At 44.6% G+C, this 16,413-nt stretch overlaps 1 protein-coding gene across 6 annotated transcripts in view; it reads left to right on the forward strand.

Annotated features, from left to right (window-relative positions):
* SPTBN1 (spectrin beta, non-erythrocytic 1) overlaps nucleotides 1-16,413 on the forward strand; it is a 147,237-nt gene that overhangs the window by 47,169 nt on the left and 83,655 nt on the right. Inside the window, exon 1 of one of the 6 annotated variants that reach the window (XM_013949767.2) lies at nucleotides 15,839-15,938. The exons of the other annotated variants lie outside the window; for them this stretch is intronic. Within the exon in view, the coding sequence (XP_013805221.2) occupies nucleotides 15,854-15,938 (85 nt within the window). The 5' untranslated portion in view covers nucleotides 15,839-15,853. Of the gene's footprint in view, nucleotides 1-15,838; nucleotides 15,939-16,413 lie in introns of those variants that run through there. 6 annotated transcript variants of the gene reach the window in all.

Raw genomic sequence — 16,413 nt, forward strand, 5'->3', positions numbered from 1 at the left:
GCAAGAAAAGTACTTAAATTATTTAGATAGCCTAAAACAAACACCAATTTCAAAGCAAATAATTTTGCTGAAGATTTGATTCAAAGCCATATTTAAACACTTTCCCAGAGTATGATGTATTTATTTTTTTATAAGCGCTACTCATAATTATTTTAATTTATGTTTCATATCTACAGTGCTTCAGTGTTGCTATCGAGAATTTTGTGTGCTATTGAAACTTGGCATAGCACACTGCACTGCTGCCGCATTGCTTGAAATCCTGATCATGATGCAGGGAGAGACGAATGGAAAGAGGTTTATATTGCAAATCAAAGGTTCTAGTTAAAGACTGAGGTGTGATACTGCTGACAGCATTCAACGTATATTTTCTGATGTGCTTCCCGGTAGGTGATCTTTCCTCGCATCTCCCCAGAAAGGCACTTCTAGGCTTTTAACAGCTGGGGAAAGGAACCCTCAACCTAGAATACTGAGCTGGGATAGGAATAATCTCTGTTGTTGTAGTCTTTAAATCAAGACAAGCTCCTTTTCAAATGATGTGCTTTAATTTGGCTGCTCTTCGCAGGATCAGACACCAGGATCGTCGAGTGAAAGCCAGTGGCTGGTGTTGCACACAGAGCTGGACTGGGTGATCATGGGGGCCTGCTCTGGGCTCTGAAATCCATCAATCTGACCACCTGCACCACTGCTTTCTTCTGGGAACTTACTGCACTCTCTCCTTCTGAGCTGGAAGTAGTTGTGCACCACCTGCATGGCCTGAGTTTACTGAGCAATAGTCCTGCCTGGGTGGACCAGCTCCTCCATGGCTGGAGGATCTATGGGAGAGAGGAATCGCTGCAGTTCCCCCACCCCGGGCCCTTCTGAGGCCTGGCCTGCAGTAGTGGCTGCTCTCACTGCCACAAACCCTCTTTGCTTTAAAGAAAACGATTTTGTTAAATATGATTTTTGCTTCCTTTGAATCTTCTTAATTTTGCTATCAGCAAACAGCATTTTTGCCAAACATTTTTCATCATTCTAAGCCTCTATACCTGGACACCTTTGTTGGTAAGCTGAGGTGATAAGAGATGTGATTTTTTTGTTTTGTTTTGTTTTTTTTGTTTGGATTGGTACTTCTTCCATTATCACATGCACATTAAAGTAGCAGTTATATAGTAAACCTTGCCTGGCACTAATGATGGGCATGTCGAGATGGGTGGAGAAATACAAGTCTCTAGTACAGTAGCAACTGGAGGGGAGCAAAGAGCTGTCAGGTAGTTCTGTCCCTCTCCCAGCAGTTCTGTATTTCTGAACAATATTTCATCGGGTTCAGCCATGTCCATACAAAATGAGACCAAAGGATCAGATCCAGTGCCTGCTGAATCAGTGATAATTGCCCAGAGGAGCCACCGTGTTGTTAACTGAGTCATCTCATGTCAGAAAGCATTCATTTTCTTGCTTGCTTCCTATGCTCAAGTTCTCCTAAGTTTGACTTAGATGAACACCGGCTCTTTCCAGATACCAGCATCTTCTCAGCCCTCCAACTCTCAGGCCAGCCTGTTCGGATTGGCCATCTTCTGACAGTAGCTTTTTTTTTTTCTTCTTCCTGAAGTCCTAGATTAATCATATCTAAAGACTGCCCAGGGATGTCCAGCTTTTTCACTATGTTTTCCTTTGGTGGGAATGACAAGGTAAATCAAAAGACTATCAATATCTTGCAAGGGTTTCAAAATGTACAGACCAGACCAGACTGGTTCTTTATCCATATCTGTAAGTTACTGCATTCAAAAGTAGAACTGCCATAGGCATTTTACACCGTCTGACTAATAGTTATAGATTCAATGTGAATCTTTCTGTTGGTACAGGTATCTTCAGTCCACGTTGTTCAACAAGGTGTGAAGTACCTCCTCTGAAAAGCTTCCGTCATGTATGGGTTCTAGTTTACTGTAATTCAAAGGAAGTTTATTTAATTTACCTTTTTAAAAAAAAAAAAAGAAAAGAAAAAGGAAAGGTGGAGAGCAGTAGGCAAGAAATGAGTGCTGTAGTCACAGTTTGATACTCTGTTCTTGAAAGACTCAGAATGGCCCCATATTCCAGCAGGATATTGAAATATTTAAACACTAATGGAGGGGATGGTGGTCAGAATAATCTATGATCAGAATAGACAATATAATGGAGAAGAACTCACTATTACTCAGGAGGTATTGTACAATAATAGTAGACAAGCACTAATGTCAGCATGGCAACTGAGAACTGAGTATTATTAAAGTGATCTGTACGCAGTGAAAGCCAGAAAGCAAATGGTTGTTTCAGCTTAAAAAAAAAAAAAAAAAAAAAAATCACCTGGGAACTCACCTTTCAATCAGAATCCAGATTTGAAGGGATATGCAACCAGATTGGTTATCATTCATGTTGGACTAACTCCCTCTGCAACTGATATGAGAAGAGGGTAACTGATCCCTACTGTGTAAAGTAAGATATCCCACTATAGGAAATCATCTTTCACCTGTCCTTGTTCCCAGTGGCTCTTGAAGGTCTAGTTGGGAGGCCATGTAATTCTACCTGCTCTGTGTAAGTCAAGGGGATATCGTGTTTGTGCAAAATTCTTCATTCACAAATCTTCAAGTATCCGTTGTCATCCATCAAGGACCATTAGCTAATAAGATTTGCTGTGCAGCGCCTTTATGAATGCAGGTCCTACGAAAGCCTTAAGAATCAGTTCAGTTGATCAGCAGAAGGCTTCATGCTCTGCCTGGTGCGTTGTGACATTCAGATGTACCATGCTTGCAGTCTCAGATGCTGTTTTCAGGTAGTACAAGAACTGTCACCTCCAAAACTTTCCATTTTTTCAGTTAGCTAATTCAGTATTAAAAAAAAAAAAAAAGTGCTTGGCTAAAGCTACTCATTTTTCTGATCGTTTGTGTTTTGCCCTTTTGTCCTCTGTGTTTACCTGGGTGATTGGATGGTCTGTGACTCAGCTGTCTGGCGTATGAAGGGAAAATACTTTCAAAGTTTATGGAATAACAGAGGCTTATCTTCCTAGCGCAGGACCTACGAAGCTGTGCGTTCCTTTCCCAGCTCCACCTACGTGCATAGGTTAGGACACTTGCTTGTGTTGCACATCAGTGTTTATGAACCTCGTAGAGGCCGATTTAGCAACATGGGTAGGGAGGCTGCGTTTATAGTGCTGCTTTCTGTGGTTGTCCATATTGCACAAAGGGAAGCGAGGCTTGTAATTCCTGTTACTAACTTAATTCTCCCAGAAGCAAAAGGGGAAAAACACTGAAATTGTTACTGAGGTTATACTGTTGAAGAATTTTTCTTTTTATTATAGAGGAATGTCCGTCTCTTGACGATTTAAAAAAAAAAAAAAAAGGCAGAGAAAATTTGCACTGAGAAAGTGATGGGTACCATGTTTGGGGCTAGTTAGCCCTTTTGGCCCTAATACTTGGGCCATTCCTCTTACAGCTCCAGGACAGAAAGTCAACAGCATGAAAACAAGACGAGAAAAGCAAAAAGAAAGGTTCTGCTTGTATTCTTCTTCAGGTCTTGTGCACCTGTTTGTCCCTGCTGTCTGGCATATCTCTTGTAGCAAAGTTCCTACTGTTTCAATCTGATAAACTTAAAAAAGAAGTAAAATCTGCACAGTCAAAATAAAGGTTCAGGTCTCAATTCAATAAAAAAAGAGGGGGGGAAAAAAGCAATGACTTAGAGTTTAACCCCTCTATCAGAACCAAAAGGCTTGTCTTGCCTTTAAAAGACCACACTGAGAATAATCTCTTGCAGTACATTTCACGAATTTCCAGTGCTGAAGATATCATGGACTTTAAAATCAATGCACTAATTTTAATAACAAGAAGTGTTAAGGAAAGGGAATTCTGCAGTATATTGATGCTTGTAAATCACATGGAAGCTTTGGAAGCTTTGGAGGCAAATGGAGGTGAGGTTTGAAGGACGTGTGAGGGATTCACTTGACCCTAAACAGAAACATGAAACCTTTTGGCAGTGAGGCTGCAGATGCATCTTCTCAGCGCTGGTATGGCAGTGCTGGTTACAAGACCATGGTTTTGTTTAGCTGCCAAAGGCCTAATGCAGACCTACGGGGATGAACGGGAAAATGCTTATGTTGAAAAAGCTTGTTTTGCTTAGAGAACTATAAAAGCTATTTCAACAAAAGCTTTTCAGTGTGGACCTGCCCCAGTGCTTTCCTTCTGGGTTTTGCTTCGAGAACAATTTCTCCACTGTATTTTCTAAGCTGCAGTACTTTCCCAGAATCTGTAGGAGGCTGAAGTTAAAAACAGGAGTATCGTTTTGTGTGTAGTGTCATGTAGGCATCAAGGGAGAAAGTGTGGCTGCACAGATGCTGCTGTACTTCTGCATGTCACCTGCAGTGCTGGCTCTGACTGCTGATGAACACTGTGCTCTTTAACATCAATCAAGAAAAACTTAGCCCATGTGTCACTAGGGAATAACGTGTTTGGTTTTAAATTGCTGGTGGAGAACTGTTTCTAAAGCAAACAGCAAAAAACAGGCGTTAAAAATATTTTGTTCGCAACATGTTTATTTTAAACATCATTAGTGGAGTGATTCAGAAAAAAAAGAAGTGTCACTGTATGCCTATGCTACATAAAATAATTTTCAAGGAAACATGAATGATTCACATTTTTGATGGGACATCATTGAATATAATTTGGCACAGGTCATTTGTACCTTATTGCTATAGTAACACCATGATTTTGGTGTCAGCAATGTATAGCTGTTTCTGAGATTTTGTTCTCTCTCTTTAGGATCAAATGAGTAGTATGCAAATGACATGGAGGTGTGAGTTGGATTCCTTATAATCTGATCAGATATCAGAGCTGTGAGCCTGTGTAGCTTCCTGAATATAAAGCCAAGTTTCTGAAAGCAGTTGGGCAAATATAATTTATCCGGTTTTTGGAATCATACATGCTTGACTGTTTGAAGAGCAGTGTTTATGATTGCATCGTAACTGAGTGATGCCTGAAAGGGACTGCATCCTGGTGAGGGCCCGCGATACAGCACTCATCGCGCAGGACGGACAGGTGGAGCTGGAAGAACAGACTCTGGGCTGCCTTGTCCTGGGAGGGGAGCAGGAAGAGAGCAGCTGCTGGCAGCCGCGCTCTGGAAAGTCTGACGACCGCAGTCATTTTATGTCTCTAATCAAGTTCTTTCAAGACTAAGCAATGTCTAGTTAGAGGGGTTTGCAGGAGAATCCAGCACCTTGCCAGGGAATGCGGCTGCAGTGATTGATTTTTTGGATTTTCACATTCCTGTGCATTAAGCTCTTGGGCCGGAATAGAGGCACCGTATTTGCTTCTTGCAGTTTCTCGTAGAGTGCTCCAGGTGTCCACCAGCCCTTATTCACCGTGGGCAAACTCGACACTAGCGCAGAGATTCAGCAGTTTAGTGAAAGCAGGTGCAAGGCAGTTTTTGTAGCCAATGTAGGACATCTGAAAAGGTGCAGAAGTTAAGAAGTGATTATATAATAAAAAGCCTTCTGTACATAGAGGAAGAGGGTTGAAAACTAATATATGTATGCTGACTGTGTGTGTATGCGCATGCGTATCTGCTTTTAGGATATTGCCAGTGAAATTCCCGTGAGGGTAATCCTGGAGGCAGGTAAATCTGCTCTATCATACCTGGGCTTTAGACCCACTGTCACTGCGCTGCCTTTAATGGTGTACTTCCTTACTTGCACTGATTTTAGCTGGGAAGGGAACGATGCCTTAACTCCCGGACTGGCACTGCACAGCTCTCTCCTGTCTGTTTTAGTTTTCGTCATCCCTTCATCACCATGGCGTCAGTGCGGCAAAGACGCTGGGGCTGTGCTTTTGGCTGCCCGCAGCGCTGGGGTGAGCGAGGTGCAGCGTTGGGCATCAGCTGTGGCAGGGACCAGCGAGCCCAGCAAGGAGAGGCTGGGCAGGGTTTGTGAAGGGGAGCGAAACACTCCTGCTGCGCCAGCTGCTCAAAGAAAGGAAAAATGCTCGCTGTAAGGCATCCTCCATGTAGTGCAACACCCTAATGCTCGTGAGGGCTAAGCCAGGCACAATATTCAGCTGAGATAAAGTCATGCAGCAGTGGATGGTTTGGGAGGAGAGCTACCAGGCAGGTTGTAACTTGGTCTTCCTCCAGCGCTTTCAGTGAGACTGTGCTGACTTCCATGGGCTGGGAGTCTGACCCGTGGTGGCCCATCATAGGAAACCTGAAGCCTGGAAAGGCTAAAATATTTTTCTTTGCTGTTGGAATCGGTGTTTTGGGGGATATTTAACGCAAAAAAAACATGGGATAACTGGTAAAGACCCCTCATTGAAATAATGAGATTGTTTTTAGGTATTTTGCTGGGTCATGTCTTAATGGAAAAGATTTCTTGTTTATAGAGACTATGTGCCAATAATGGCAATTTAATTTTTTTTTTTTAATTTATGACTTTCGTCAGGGATAAGTTTGGCTGTGGATGCATCTCAAAATCTAGTCATGAGCCTATAATTCAAAAGAAGTCTGCAAAAAATGCATGTACAGAAGAGAATGTTCTCGTCTCCTGTCTTTAGTTTCTAACTAGCAATGTTTCTGTATTTATTTTATTTATTCAGCCAAATCTGCAATGTGCCTTGCATTTCTACTTCTATTTGTTGCTTGGATACTGCATGAAAGCACTCCCTGAAGTATAAATAATGTCTAGCAGAGCATACTGCAAGGCGGAATTCAATACAGGATTAAAAATGTTTACTAATTTCTGTTAACCTTGGAGCTTTTCTAATGGGGAAGGTTTAGTGATGAAATCATTTTCTCAGATCAGAGCTTTGATTCTTATCTTCAGGTAATATCCTGGGGAGATATAGGCAAAAAAAATAGGAGCAGGAATGAGGATGAGGCAAGTACAGAAGATGATGAAAATCTACTTCCAAGATCCACTTTTTTAGTTTCTAGCATTCTTCCTAACAATCCTGGATGCTTTTAATGAGCAATCTGAACCCCCCCCCCCCCCCATCGCTGCTGCTACATAGAGGGAGGTGAATGTCTTTTAGCTGTAATAAAGATTGAAGGAGGGTCAGAGAGTTCATGAGGAACCAGGAGTTGGAAAAGTATTGTAAAAATCTTGGCGGCTGTATCTTGGGGTAAAAATCTTTGAGTGGAAGTTGTGTTTGTGCAGTGACTTTTTCGGTGTTGTTTTTGTTTTGCCTTCTTTAAATGTTGTTAAGCCTTGAAAACGGATGTGTGTCAGACATGGACATGCACTTGTATGTATATGTGCGTGTGTGTGTGTATATATGTGTGTGTGTATACATATGGATATAAATGAAAGGTGTGGTTTGCTGTGGAATAATAACTTCATGAGTTTACAGGCAATTAGCACTTGTCAATCAATCATTAAGTTCTTTTTGCAGAGATGGGCAATTCCCAAATAACAGATGGGGAAATTTTGTGGGTAAGATTGGAGGGGAGAAGGTTTTAGAAAATAAGGAGGTGTTTCTTTTTCGTCAGCTTTAAAAATGAGGTTTTCAGCTCATGGTTCTGCATCTAGGATTAAAAGAAAAAATCTTCCAACAAAATTTTTCTCCAATACTTTTCTTCTCCTTCCTCTTCAGTTCATTTTGAATTAACTACAGGATCAGCACAAGTCTGTACCTAGGTTTTTCTGGTACTTTGTTGCTTAGGTATAAGAGGGCCTAAAATTCTTAAGAGAGCCCAATTAATTTCCAAGGTTTCCAGTTTATAGGCTCAAGCTCCTCCAGTTAGGGAACTGTCAGAATGGGAAGGTACCTTTTTATTCCTTTCCCCTGAACTGATCATATGTGAACATGGAATTAGGGTGTATAATGCAAACAAATGCATGCACTTCTTATGCTTTCTGTTCTATATATAGGCAGCAGGGAAAATGGTAGAAATAAATACTCTGGCTTATGTAGATTTATAAAGATCAGTATGTTCTGCTTACTGTTTTCACCCAATTTCCATTTTGTTCAGGAGTACTAGGAGATTGACTTTTCAGGCCTGAGACAGTCATTATGGTGTAGCAACAGTGCATCTTTCCCTGTTTTCATGGTCAAACTCTGAAAAAAAGAAAACAGTGGAAAAGGAAGGAAAAGAAAAATGGGAGGAAATCTCTCTCCCACTATCTCTCCCTCTCCCTCTCTCTCCTACATAGAAACATAGATGCAATTCAGATAAGAGGGGAGGGAGAGGCAATAAAAAGAATTCCAGCTTTTAAAAAAAAAGCAGATTCAAACTCATAAAATGAAATTTCTGGGGGAAAATCAGAAAGTTGTTTTCATGCCAGATTTTTACAGAAAGTATGTTAGGTGCATACCTGTGTAACAGGCTTAATTTTAATAGAACTTTTTACGGGTTACTCATCTAAGTTAGCAAACCAGTGCTGCTGATCTCCTGGGCCACGAACGAAGCCTCTGTGAATGTAGTTGATAGAGTTCTTCAGGGATGGCCTTCCTACTTTTATGGGTTAACAGGGTATGGAAAGCAATACAATTCCGAAGAACCCAATGGGATTGGAATGCAAACCATTATAAACCATGATTTTTTCCAAACACGAGTGCTTCATGCAGCTTTTCTGGCATGCGTTCCACTGTTGCAGTTAGCAAGGACATGCTGTTACAAAAGTAATGTCAACTTTCCTGCTAATCTGGGAGTTGTGTAAACTGTGCACATTGAAACCTGAAACCAGGTGGAACTGACCCAGTTTCGGTAGCAAGCTGATATTCTGGCCGGATTTGTCAGAAGTTCCCCAAAGGTTTAGTGCTGCTCAGACCCTGGACTTCATAATCTAGAGGTTGGTTTTAAGCCCAAAAGGCAGTTTGTGTCTCAGGCTCATCATGGAGCTGTTGGGATGCCAGCCTGGACACAGTGGAAGAAAAACACATTTACAGGTCCTTCTGTAATGAAAAAATGAAAATTCTGTAATGAAAGTCCTTCTGTAATGAAAATCCCATTGTGTTTCAGTCTGCCCCTTTCCCTGAGTTTTGACTTGGTGGGATCTCCCAAGCCCATCCGAGTCACAGAATATGCCTGCAAGGGACCTGGAGGACCACGTCACCCGTTGTCCTAAAAGACACACAGGTGTCTGTTCTCAGAGCACGAGGCACTGCATCCCATGAAGATGCACATGTATCTCAAAGTGAGATTGATGACCAGCCGTTTATATTTTACATTTTTGGTTGTCTATTTTTTTTTCCACCTATGATTGTTTCTTAAAAATGATTTGTGGACCTTTTTAATTCCAGCCCTATATTACTGTTTGCTAGAATTATCTAAAAATGACACTGGCAAATATTGAGGACATTGTAAAGGAAGCTAGTTGGTTGAAATGGACACAGCTGCCCTTTTAGTCTTTTCATATGGGGCTCTCGAGGACCATGAGTGTCCCAGTAATCTGGCTCCAGGAACTGTCACCTTGAAAGTAAAATGCCTTGACACTTGCCACTGCTCTGAAATCCCCTTTAAACAGAAAAATTGAAATGCCTTTCTGAAATTGAAATGTTACTTATGAGAAAAGATCTCTTGTATGTTTGTATTTATTTTGGCCTCTTCTGAGACAGTTGCTAAGCATTGTAAGAATTGGTGAGCTCATAAAATGAAAGGTTCTATTCCCACTAATATCTGCAGAAGAAAAGACGTAATTAAGTTGGCACACTAATTTCTGCTTAGTGTGTGGGCTGCTTCTTTCCATGTTCCAACACCTTGGATGTAAACTGGAGGGAAAACAGCTTACTCTTCAGGATTAAGGTTATGCAAATTGTTAAACATGAAATACAGTTATTTTTGTCATATGTTCCAGAGCAGTCCACAGCGAAGCATTCTTCCTTACTGTAAGTACTGCGTACATAGGGATAGATTCTGTCCTTGTCGCGTAGACTGGAGTATTACCAGAAGTCAGTGAAGATGAACATGACTGAGGTTTCAGTTCTTACTGTTGCACTGAGGGGGGATGTGGAAGCACTTTACCCTCTTTCAGGAGATGAGCAAATATTATGTGATTTGTGTGGCATCTTAGATTAATAAATCATCCTTTTTATCTTGTAATTTTTTTCTAGTTAGTCACCAATGAGAGAATTTACAAGAGCAAATAGGAGTAAAAAGGAAAGACAGGGGTGATGATTAACCAGATCTGTAACTGTTGTAAACTCTGGCGTGCATTCTGCTTCCCATTAGGAAGATAATTGTCTTTCACGGAGTTGTAAAATTACGCCTTTGTTTCAGAGCACAATGGTACAATGCATGCATTTATTTTATGGTACCCAGGAAATATTTTGTGTTATTGACTCCTTGGCTTTTAATGTATGTGTTAAATGAATGCATTTTAAGGGTGAGCCTGTTTTGGACGTTGTGTCCACCACACAGATTATCTTCATTGTTTACCCACCACGACCAACCAGTGTTGGTCGACTTTACTGGTGAAAGATAGTGTAGTGTGATGGATGTATGAGGTCGTCAGGGAATTTTTAGCTATTTCAAAAACAAAAAGGCTGTGTGAGTAATACTAATCCTGCATACTTACAAGTTATTTTCTTCAAAAGAGGTATGAATTGGACCCATAGCTTTGAAATTTCTTAGAATTTTTTTTATGTCTATACTTTTTGTGAGAAAATGCGAAGACTTTCTTAAGTCGTTTCTTTTGGCTGAGAAAAGTGATAGTTTGTTCACACTCAGAAACATTGATAATCAGGGTTTTGGATAGCAATTTTGTTAGACTTGATATTAATTTTTTTTTCCGTAGAGTTGCTTTGTGGTAGAAGCCCCTTCACTTCAGTAGCAATTTTTGTAAACCATGTAAGGACAGATCCTGGGACAGATCCTGTTCTGTTCTGGGTAAGCACCTGCCTCCAGATGTTACTTCTGCATTCATATTATTACTGTAATCAACCTCTTGTTCTCCTTGAGGCTTTGCAAAGCTCTAATCATGTCAACTAAATCACACTTTGCATTACTGCATGTATTTATGGTTAAGTGGATAATCATTTGCGTTTTTATTTAATAACTCTTAATGTGTACGCAAATAATGCAAGCCATCATTACCAGTCAAGTACTATGAGGAGGTGCAATCCAAAGCATACGAGCAAAACTTATTTCAGAGCTATGGGAGAAAAGCAGGAACATAATTTAGGAAGAAAAAAAAAATCCCTGCTACACTAAAACTTACCATGTGATTTGCCCCTTGTTTTTCTCCAACTTGTAATCAGTGACAAATTCCAACATGGCCCATTTCAAGGTGGATCGATTTGGTAAGTTAAATTTGGACCTGTGCTTAAAAGTTAACTACAGCCATTAAAGCATTAATTCTCCTCCATAACATATAATCTAATTAGTCTTGTCAAAGGCTTATTCAGTTAAAGAGAAACAGAGAAAATGAGTGAAGACCAGATACAAAAAAAAGGCTTTGTGTGTGTGCGTGTGAGAATCTTACGATCAATTGGATGCGTTGCTACCTAACAGCAATAAGCAGGTATCAGGCTGACTAATTTTGGAGTCAATAGCGCATGCGTGTATTAGGGTTGACATTACTCAGGTAAAAATGGGAACTGGCAGCGTGCCCGTTTTTAAGAAATCTTGCTACATATCGTGTAGAGCGTCAGAAATACAGACAGATCCCGCTTTGCTTTGCTCTTCTGACTGAATTAGCAGCGAGCTGTTAAGTGGAGCCTTCACAACTCACAAAGCGTAAATAATGCTCTGGCAGATGAGTCAGCAGCACCAGGTGATCAGCGCTGTCCCAAGGAGCTGATACGATCATTAAGAAAATCTGTCACATCTGTCGCTTGGGGACCTGTTGTTCAGCCTGGGTGGCAGCTGAAACGAGGGCACAATTTCATAACGAATGCTGCTGAGTTCTCCATAAAGTGTTAGTGCGTTGTGTCTCCGTGTTTCAAAACTTAACAAGATAAAAACTCGGTTCAAACACAAATTCTTCCTCTTCCCTTTAGCGTTCCCCCTATTTGCTGTGCAGCCTGCGCTGCTCCATACCTGCTCCAGTTTGCTCTCCTTTCGGGGGCGTGATTAGTGCTACTGGACAGGCCAGAATGGGGCCCCACCGTCGTACCTGGAAGCTAGTTTGTGCCAAAGTAGGGATCCCTGTCTCTGATCCAACATGCCCGAAGTCTGTAATCGAGTGCATGAAGTACGACAAGCTTTGCGCTTGTGAGGCACCGCAGAACGCAGTGCGCTGGAGGGTGTTGTGCAGGCCAGGAGAAATCAGGTTCCCTCTGCACACTTTGTCTGCAAAACAGTTACTGTGAGAGGCTTCTAGCAAAACAAAAAAAAACCCAACAAAACAATATTTAGTTTTCCAAGAAAATCGTGACCCCCTTTCCCGATTCACAGTGCCAGGTCAGTAGGAATAGTTCAGCACCCAAGAGCTTTGCATTTGCGTAACAGCTGCTACCATCAGGATAAATACAGACCACGAGGCCTCTTCACAGGGAAAGATGTCTTCCCTCTGCAATATCGGAGATGTTACCATAATTTAATTATTAACCTTATTTGTGAAGGGAGGGGAAGAAATCAACCCCCCCCCCCCCAACTTTTGTTCAGTATTTCTTGGGAGTCTGAAGATCTCCAGACTCGGTTGTCCCGCAGGGGGCAATCTCAAGCATAAATTCATATGTGTGTTGTTAATGTTTTATGACAGGGTGGAGAACCTGCAGTCTGTGGCTTTGTTTTGTGCAGGTCGTGGCCGAGCAATTCTTTTTACCATTTTACTTTTGTGATATTTTACTTTTTAATATTTTTAATAATGGCCACGTGCATTGCTGCATCGCCTGCCAAAGGTGTTGGGAAAGCTTTCGGCCGGGGAGAAGTTCCCGCCTCCTGCTTTATGGCCTTAGTGATGTTAAAAATACTCCAGCTCTGCTGCCAGTCGCTTGGACTTTAGTGTTGCCTTCTGAACGCGCGCAGCACATAGCAACACCTGTTTGCTCAAGGTGGGACGGTAGCCAGCCGAGCAGAGCTGCCCTGCCTGCAGGTAGGGCCTGGCCGCCTGCCTGCTGACGGCGGGGGGAGGGAGGGAGGGAGGAGGGAGGGTCTCCCTTTAACTGCAACACAAGTCAGGCGTTGCAGGCAAAAGCTGCTGTCGGTGGGAGCCGACAGGAAAAAATTCGGTGGCAGAAATCAGGCTGCACTCGCGTGCTGGGCGAAAGGCGCCTCTTGACCTCGGGGGAAGGTTGCATCTGTATCTTCACGGGCTGAGCACCGCCCGGGTTCATTTTGGAGCTGTTTGTGTTCCTGCCTCCTTCCCCTCGGCCCCAGCCGGGAGGTCGGCTGGTCGCCGCTGTGCCCGGGGCCGGCCGGCGGTGCAGGGATCACCAGGGCGGGAGGGAGCGGGATGCCCACCAGCAACGCCGCGTTGCCGTGCCGGGAGCCGCATCCTGCCCTCCGCGGCCCCGGTGCAGGTGCTTCCTCCAGGCACCCCGCTCCTTCCCAGCGCGGCTCCGGGGCAGGGGCCGCCGCGGCTCCTTGGCTGCCTCCTGCACGCAAGCGCTTTCTTCCCTCAAACGCTGAAAGCCCTTTTGGGGGCGGCTGAGCAGTCTTCATTGGCCCAGTGTGGGGTGGTGCTGAGAAGATTGACGGCCAGCTTTCACGAGGACAAAAATGGCTCAGGCTCTACTTGAGGTCTACCCTAGTACTAAAAGTCTTGTGTAAACATACCTGTATTGATATCAAGGGGTATGCTGGAATATGCTAGTAAAAGCCCTTGTATATCAATATAATAAGCAATTCTGAGCTAGGTGTATGTTGTTGTTTAAAGTCCCCCAGCATATTTAAAAGCCATAAATATTTTAAGTGTATTTATGATCTTGGGAGAAATGCGCCAGGAGTTCTCAACAGTGCGTATGTTTTTTTGGAAACCCCACCTTGAGTTTCAGTTGGGAAGTGTTGACTTCCATCACTCCTGCCTAAATTAGCTCTGTTCGTGCTTGGGCTCTTGCACACTTGTTGCCCAGTACGGTGGTAATGGCTGGTCGGATTTCCACGTTACCTCTAGCAGAAGTTAGGGCTGCAGACAGGCAGTGGGAGTGGACTGAGCTTCTCCTACGGATGCTATCCTCACGTCAATTACTGTGTGACTAGAAACTTGTGAAACTACAGTAACCAAACAAAGGCAACATTTTGAAATGCCTAATGAGGGGCTGGAGTGGGAGGAGAAGGGAACATTGAATCCGTTGGAAAGGAATTTGGAAATGCACGAAACGAAAAAAGAGAAAACGTGTGTGAACGTTACCAGCAGTTTTTAAAACGAACAAGCAGACGATGCATGTTGAGAATGTGAATTTAAATTTGATGTTTTAATTTCACTTATGAATAAGTGAGGGCTAGGTGCTTATGCCCTCGAGGGAAGATTGACACCCTCTGTCTAATGCCATCTTCAGGAACTGACTTGTAGCACACACCCATCCTACCACTGCCATTATATACATTTGTATTACAGTAGGGCACTAGGGTGCCAATCAGAGGCAAAGCATCTTTATTTACACGGTGGCCCTCCCCCTCCGGGGCACAGGGCAGACATCTATTAATCTTGCAGTAATACCCAGCACGCTGATAAATAAGCAAGCAGGCACATATATGAGATGTCCAGTTCCTCGATACCGGCGAGTAACATAAAAGTTAAGTGCAAGGAATGGGCTGTTTAAAGAGCCTTTTCATGAGGGTTTTGTTTGTTCCCAGCGCGCTGGAGCGTGCGTTTTCCTGAGTCTTCCCCTTGCCCGCTGCTAAAAGCTGAGGGAGCGCTGCTGTGCGCGCGCGTCGCTTTTGCAAGCGAGCAGCCCTGAAGATGAGCGAAGAAAAGCGCTCTCCTTTTCATGTGATCGTAATCTGAGACTTTTCCGTTACATGAGGCTCTTAACAAAAGATTGTAATTCCACCGGGCTTCGCTCGGGAAGGTAGCGCCGTGTGCCGCGGCAGGGCGGTGGGCGGGCGCGCCGTGCTCGTGGGCCGGCGAGGGCGGCGCGCCGGGCGCCTTGGCCGGGAGCCGCGCCGGGGCGCGGGAGCTGCGCCTTGGCCGGGAGCCGCGCCGGGGCGCGGGAGCTGCGCCTTGGCCGGGAGCTGCGCCTTGGCCGGGAGCTGCGCCGGGGCGCGGGAGCTGCGCCTTGGCCGGGAGCCGCGCCGGGGCGCGGGAGCTGCGCCTTGGCCGGGAGCCGCGCCGGGGCGCGGGAGCTGCGCCTTGGCCGGGAGCTGCGCCGGGGCGCGGGAGCTGCGCCTTGGCCGGGAGCTGCGCCTTGGCCGGGAGCTGCGCCGGGGCGCGGGAGCTGCGCCTTGGCCGGGAGCCGCGCCTTGGCCGGGCCCCGCGCGCGCCGCCTGCGCCGCCCCTGCGCCCTTGGCGCGGCCTTTCGTGTCCTCCTCGGTGCGGCGCGGTAATCGGGTGACATCAGCGCGCACCCGAGCGGCGCGGCGCGGCGCGGCGGCCGATTATATTACAGACCGGCAGCAAGGTCTGAGGTGTGCGCGGCTCCGGCGAGCCTTGGCAAGGGAGGCAGCGCCTGCCTCCGCGCTGCTTTCGCTGCAGGCTGAGCTGCGGGCTCGCTTCGCTTGCACCGCTGGGTTTCGCCAGAGCGTTTGAAACTCGTGGGTTGCTTGTAGCAGAGCAAAAAAAAAAGGAAAAAACCCAAAACACGGTGCTTTAAGTTTGAATCCGTTGCAGGCAGCTTACCACCAACCCACGTTGCTGGATTTTGAACCGAAGCTGTTATTTACTTAGCGCTCAGCGAGAGCGTTTTCTCTAGGGACTGGAGCCAAACTTCTGAGGAAGCTGGGATTTACCTGGATGCATGGTGGAGAAACCTGTGGTTTCTTTATGCTGCGATTCATCAGACCCCTGTGTTACCTGTAAATGGAATTACAAAAATCAACCAGTATGCCCGGGCCGTTGTCCCCGGGCTACGCGGCTCAGGTGCCCTATAACTATAATCAGTTAGAAGGAAGATTCAAGCAGCTACAAGGTAAGCCCGCGCTGTTTTTCTGAGAGTTGCTACGATATGGTCCTTGTAAACATGTTACCTGGGCTGGTGCTCGTTATCAAGGCATTAACGTTAGAGAGGCCAGAAGTGGTGCTATAGCAAAAAGCTTTGCATGCCTTTAAGAGAAACTGTTTGACTCCTGCCCCTCTGAAGGTGTCTTCAGTGCTACGTGGTGCTGAGATGTGTGCCCAGCCCCTGAGCCTTGCGGCGGTGCAGGTGAATACTAATCTGGACTCAGGGATTTAGAGCAGAAAAAAGGAGAAGGGGGGAGGGAGGAAGAGGTCCTTTCATTTGTTTTATCCTTGAATAAAATACAGTTGTAACTCTGGAAACTAATCAGGGAGTCCTGGCTTTGTTTAGGTGCGGTTTGCAGTATGAGAGCTCTTTCTAACTCCCTGCGTACCTCTTGTAAAGACGGGGAGCCTGACCTCTGCAAGTCCTGAGCACTCGCATCATT

This window comes from Apteryx mantelli, chromosome 3, assembly GCF_036417845.1.
Source record: "Apteryx mantelli isolate bAptMan1 chromosome 3, bAptMan1.hap1, whole genome shotgun sequence".
In the NCBI taxonomy this organism is placed as follows: Eukaryota; Metazoa; Chordata; class Aves; order Apterygiformes; family Apterygidae; genus Apteryx; species Apteryx mantelli.